The sequence below is a fragment of the Sardina pilchardus genome, chromosome 5, assembly GCF_963854185.1.
Source record: "Sardina pilchardus chromosome 5, fSarPil1.1, whole genome shotgun sequence".
Classification (NCBI taxonomy): domain Eukaryota; kingdom Metazoa; phylum Chordata; class Actinopteri; order Clupeiformes; family Clupeidae; genus Sardina; species Sardina pilchardus.
In genome coordinates, this window is record NC_084998.1 from 14,468,084 (window position 1) to 14,474,083 (window position 6,000).

At 43.3% G+C, this 6,000-nt stretch overlaps 1 protein-coding gene across 1 annotated transcript; it reads left to right on the forward strand.

The window, feature by feature from the left end:
* Positions 1–274: 274 nt before the first annotated feature.
* LOC134080257 (myb/SANT-like DNA-binding domain-containing protein 2) lies at positions 275–6,000 on the forward strand. The gene is made up of 4 exons (XM_062536586.1): positions 275–725; positions 1,706–1,967; positions 3,135–3,198; positions 4,091–6,000. The coding sequence occupies exons 1-4, from the start codon at positions 285–287 to the stop codon at positions 4,980–4,982; spliced, it is 1,659 nt and encodes a 552-aa protein (XP_062392570.1). The 5' UTR covers positions 275–284; the 3' UTR covers positions 4,983–6,000.

A 6,000-nucleotide genomic window follows, 5' to 3' on the forward strand; every position in this document is an offset into this window, starting at 1 on the left:
TTCTGCCAATTTTTTACAATAAAGACCAACCAGACATTTGGTTGGTCTTTGGTTCTGGCCACTGAAAATGCAACAGCTTTATAAAACACAAACCTGCTGCTGTTGTAATTTGACAGTATTTTGTCATAAACACAAATTAAATCATTTAGGCCTAGCTTTAAAATGGTCTGCAAAATACTTGTAAGATGTAAGATCACCTGTCACAACAAAATATCCCAAAATGCACTTGACGCTCAGCGCACAAACGTCAGTTCCCATCCCCTCCCCCTAGCAACAGAGGCAAGATGGCGGCGCCCAGTAACGCAGATCAGTCTCCCGAAGTAACGATACCATTAAAGATCCCCAAAACTGAAGTTCCATCTCCAGAATCGGAGGACTTGAGTGACGGCAATCAATACCATTCCAACCCCTCCACGCCCAACAGATTTTCCCCTCTCAATGTTGGCAGCACGATTTCGGGGGGTGCAGGCCGGAGTGGATCGGCCTCTGCCTCAAACAGCTTCACCGCCTGCCGGGGTATGTCCTGGACCCCTTCGGAAACAAATGCCCTCATCGCTGTATGGGGAAATGAACGGTTAACGGAGGCACGGATGCAACAGCTTGAAGTTGCAGGGACTGTTTTCTCTGGCAAAGCACCAGGACCAGCAATGTACGAACGGGTATCAAGAGCTCTGTCAGAGCTCGGCTACGAAAGGACTCCCTCGCAATGTAGAGAGAGGATGAAGGTAAAACTTAACGATTATACTAGTCTGCTTGAATAGCAGGTCTGCAGCATTGTCCATTTACTGTAGCCTACCATTATTTCAAGTAAGACATGTTACTGTTACCCCACGTGAAAGTGATGTTAACACATAACATGGACAATGCATCGGTATCAGACCATAGGATAGGAGGGCTAGCGTACAGTGGTCTAAATAGGCATTTCACTGCCAAAGGTGGTCTCCGTTTTGTACAGTAGGCCCTACTCACATCATCAGATTGGGAGATTTTTTATCACCACCGTGATGGGTTATCCAGAGGTGATTTAGCCTGTTGTTCTGGATGGATGTCCCAGCCTCATCTGAGACACCTGTGGATGAATGTCTTGTGGATGAGTATCTGGTGAAGTGTGGTGCAAATTTAGTACTGAAAAAAGGAAACTGCAAATTTAGTACTGACCACCTGACATGAGTGAGAATAGGCATACCTCTGCTTGTGTTGTCTTTAAATAGTGTGCTTGAGATCAAAGCAGAGGCACTGTATCAGCTGGTCACAAATATGAAAACATTTAGGCCAAACCAGTCATAGGACCTTAAAATATCTCCACCTGATAGTATAAGGTGCAAAACGAAATTCTTTTTGTCAAACATTAAATTGCACCTCATAAGCCTTCAGCTGTTCAGTGTGCATATTCAAAAAATCTCTCTTGGCTTCCCAAACATAGCAGACATAAGGCCCTAGCTAGTTTGTCACAGTTCACATCTTTTGTCAAATATTGGGACTAGCCTAACAAATGGGTCAAGGTAGACGGTTTCTGTTGCGTAGCTCAATGTATACTAATTCAAGCGTTTGCATTTGATGAATGGGAAAAGAGAAACACCTTAATTGAAATTCTCATGAGTCATCTCTCACCCACACCTTTCATAAATTGGCGATTGAAAAGTAAATGACCTAAATAAAGCAAGTCGTTTTATTTAACAAGACTTAACTGTTTGTGCCTGAGCAGACGCTGCGTCGCTGCTACAGCCGCGTGAAGGAGCACGGCATTGGGAAGAGGAAGAGCAGCTACTCCATCGAGCAGCTGGAGAAAGTGTTCGGTCAGGGTGGCTGGGACTCCCAGACGTGCCAGCCGGTGCTGATCAACAGCAGCGGCCTGTACCAGGAGATGGAGTCGGACGGCAGCACCATGGAGGACTACTCTCAGGAAGACTGGTGCAACCAGGAGCAGGAGCTGTCCTCGGCTTTCCAGGAGGGAGAGGTGGAGGCAGGTAAGGAGTGGGGTTTAACATTAAGCCTACAGCTGTTGGATGGTCTTTGCTTTTAGTAGAGTCTTTATAGTTTTATAAATGTAGTTCCCCCCTTCTTGTGTTGCTATAATTGCATGAATTCATTAGTATTTATGTAATTATGTAGTAAAGAAGATTGGTTTTATATCCTGAATATAATATATTATTATACTTCGATAATAATTGATTGATTTAAAACAGGAAGTCCTATTGTTACAGTAGGACTGCCTTTTTGTAATGGAGGTGATTTCCAGCTATTTAGAAATGTAGACACAACACAGTGGAATGAGGTAGGACAGGCCCATTGAATAGAGGACAAAATGGCATACATTAATCAGATTGTTGCTTGTGGGGGTGTCACACTCAACACAAAGGCTTCAATTCATTTTTATAAGGGAATTTAACATGGTTAGCATGAAAATATACAACATTAAGAAATCATGGATGCGATGCAAAGTTTTCTGACGTTTCAGACACAAGAACCATGGAATTATGCACTATTCAGAGCTCATATTGTTTTGTATTTCTGATGTTTGCCCGTGGGAGTAGGCCTATGTTTCAGTAATATTTATCTTAGTCTGGGCCCACAGAAAGCTCAGTGGAATAAAACTGGAATGTTAGTAAGCTATAGAATAGGTTACTTCTGATATGAATCAGGTTTGATGTGCACAAATCATAAACACAGTAAGCGCTTGTCTCCAAAGCTCTAACATGTCACTCAAAAATAACAAGCCATCTCAGATGACATCTGTTTAATCATTCACACTGCTCATGCTTGACCTTATATGCTGGTTTACTGCAGAAACATGTAGCCTGTCAGTCATCCACATCCATATGTTTCAGGAAAGAATGTGATTTAAATGTTGTTGTTTTTTTTTGCTTTTACACTTGCAGTTTACACTTGTTATGCATAATACTACAGTAGTTTGTTAGATGTTTATTTTAACCCTCTAACCAGTTAGGTAATGGAAAGATAACATATTAGTGTCATAAGTATTGCCAGCTGTGAATAGAATATCTTTATTACTGGCATCAAGAACACACATATAGCAGTGGTGGGAGCAGTGGAAAGGGGCCAGTGTATCCATTGTTGCCGCCACCAAATGTTCTCTTCAGAGGAGACTTGAAAACCATTGTTTGCTTTTCCAGAGGAAGTCCCAGTGCCAAAGCCCAGAGTGTTACAGCCACGGCCAGAGCCTACGGTACAGATGCAGTGAGTATCACATACACTGGCGTCGTTTGTCTCCCACCATCGTTTTGCTCACTTCTTATAACAGGATTCGTTTCAGGCGTGTTGATTTTTTAGAACTTAGAGTTATTCATTATCTGTTTTATCGCAGAGGTCATTTATAACTCTGAGGTGAACAGCGAAATGTTTTAGTGCAGTATTCTTTGTATGTGATGACATTGTTGTTTCCTAGAGAAAGTGTGAAAATAGTATTTCATGCAGAAGTGATGTTTGATCCCATTGCACATGGTGATAAATAAATAATAGCTAGCACACAGTGGAGTGGGTTGTGCATGCACATGTTGGAGAATCTGGCCCACTGTGGTATCATATGGTCAAGGAAGGAAAAGGTGAATTTAATTACAGATGAGTAGGTAAGAGACAGGCTATTTAGAAATGGGTTGTGTTGTTGCTAAATGTTGCTAAAGGTAAAATGCCACACAATAATAAATCTGATGCCAAATAAATACAGAAAATCAAAGAAAATATCAGGCCAGATTAATAGACAAAGCTATTAGCAACTTGACAGATGTATTCAACTTGACCACTCATGGAGCAGACAGAGCTGTTTCAGTTCAAATGTATACAGTCTATGGTTTAGCATCTGAATCCATGAATCTAGTTGTCAAATGTTGCATTTGACCAGTAAGGGGTGCTGTAGAGAAGTGATCCCCTCCCTGAGAAATAACAATCATCTGGTGGCGTCTCCTTAAAAACTATAAAACACATTCAAGTTAGAAGAGTGATGGTAAGCCTCCTTACATTTTCTAGTATCTTCAAAAAGATGAAATGGCAAGACCCCAGAATCAGATCGTGTGAGAGATGGAGGTCTGGTTGGAGGGTCTTTAAACATCTCTTCTCTCCGTGGCTTTGGCAGGCGTCAGGAGGTGATGCAGAACGTGGTGCGCATCCTGGAGTCGGTGGACATCAAGTGGGAGCACTTCCAGACGTGGACGGACTTCTCGCGGCTGCACCTGTCCAACAAGCTGGCCATCTTCGGCGTGGGCTACAACACGCGCTGGCGCGAGGACATCCGCTACCACTACGCCGAGATCAGCTCGCAGGTGCCCCTGGGCAAACGCCTGCGCGAGTACTTCAACCCCGAGAAGGCCGAGGGCCGCGTCATCATGACCAAGGTGCAGAAGATGAACTGGAAGAACGTCTACTACAAGTTCCTGGACATCACCATCAGCGAGGCTCGTTGCCTGGAGCTGCACATGGAGGTGGACTGGATCCCCATTGCACAGTCCAGGGCGGCCGGCTGCAGCAACGGCTCCCAGTACCTACTGCCCGGGGGCATCCCGAAAACCTACGGACTCTACGCCATCGGCTACGAGGAGGTTGTCGGCCCGCTGGCGTCTTCTTGCGTGGGAGACGGCGGCGATGGCATGTCCCTGTCTCAGGAGAGCGGAGGGGCCACGGACGAGATGAGTCAGTCTCAGGCGGAGGAGCCCGAGGAAAGGACCGAGTCCAAAATCACGTACTGCTACCTCGGCATTGCGGAGGAGAAGACCCTCCAGCAGTGCCTCTATCAGCACTTTCAGACTGCCGGGAAGCACCACAGCAGGGCAGAGCCCTCTGCCATCAACCGCTTCCTACAGGCCAACTCCGGCGGCAGCACCTCCAAGCCAGAGGGGGCGCCGAGCTCCGGTATCTACATCAAATTCATTGAGGTGGAGCTGGACTTTCTCTCTGCAGGCTCTTTGGTGGAATGTTTAGAGATAGCTGTTGGCTACCGCTTAAAGTATAACAAAAAGGAGACATTGTAACTTAAGAAACACATTCTACGGAACACATGAACGTTGTGTTTAAAGAGTGCCATCTGGCCACTGAGTGTTTTTTTCCCCCCCTCATAATGCAGAATATGAGAATGAACACACACAAATATTCAACAATTAAACGTCTAGTAACGGTTTATTGTTCAATGTTTGTGCTTGTTTTTGTGTGACATGCATTTGTAAAAAAGCTTACAAAAGAAAAACACCCAGTGCTCAGAAATGCCTTTATACATATATTTCATTGGACCTAAAACTTTTGTGCAGTACTGTAGGTATATTTTTTTCAACTGACTCAAGGATGTACTTGACAAGGGCAAGAAGTATGAAATGTAATTTCGACAGAGCTGGTGTCCTCTCTCTTTCCTTGTATATTTGTTTTATTTTTGTTTATTTATTATTTTCTTTTGTTGTCATTTGTTTTTGTTCATTTTAATTGTGGCCTATGCTGATCGAAACACTTTGCCTTTTTTCTGTTAGTGTGGCTAGAGGGAAACACAGTTTGCCTTTGTTTTCTTTTCATTTAAGACAGAGAGAAACACCTATTCACCACTGAGGACATGGAGAGAGTATAAATTAATATACATTAAATATAAAAAGGAATTCTATTGAATATATATTTAAGACTATATATTAATGTTGTTCAGTGTAAGCATTCCAGCATTTCCAAAACATGACATACATTTTTTACATTTGCGTTGTCATGAAATGAATAATGAATCATGAAGTGTGTGTGTGTGAGTGAGAGAGAATGTGAACCCAAGAGTGTTTGTTTGTTGGGTGTGTGTATGGTATATACACAAAAAACTGTTTTTGATAATTGTTAACAGACAGTGTCTTTGTGTATTGTTCCCAGGTCACAGTCCTGTATGTTTACATTTTTCTTTGGGGAGGGGTTGGGGGTTGCTGGCGGTCCATAAATGGGACAGTGAAAGTTTATCTGACATGATGACACGGGTTATTTTTGCCCTTGATATAAGTATTCTGAACGGGTACAACGAACTTGTCAGTA

Coding starts and splice junctions, on each gene's coding strand:
- LOC134080257 (XM_062536586.1), top strand. CDS start 285: ATGGCGGCGCCCAGTAACGCAGATCAGTCTCCCGAAGTAACGATACCA. Junction 726..1,705: donor AATGTAGAGAGAGGATGAAG/GTAAAACTTAAC, acceptor GTGCCTGAGCAG/ACGCTGCGTCGCTGCTACAG. Junction 3,199..4,090: donor GAGCCTACGGTACAGATGCA/GTGAGTATCACA, acceptor TGGCTTTGGCAG/GCGTCAGGAGGTGATGCAGA.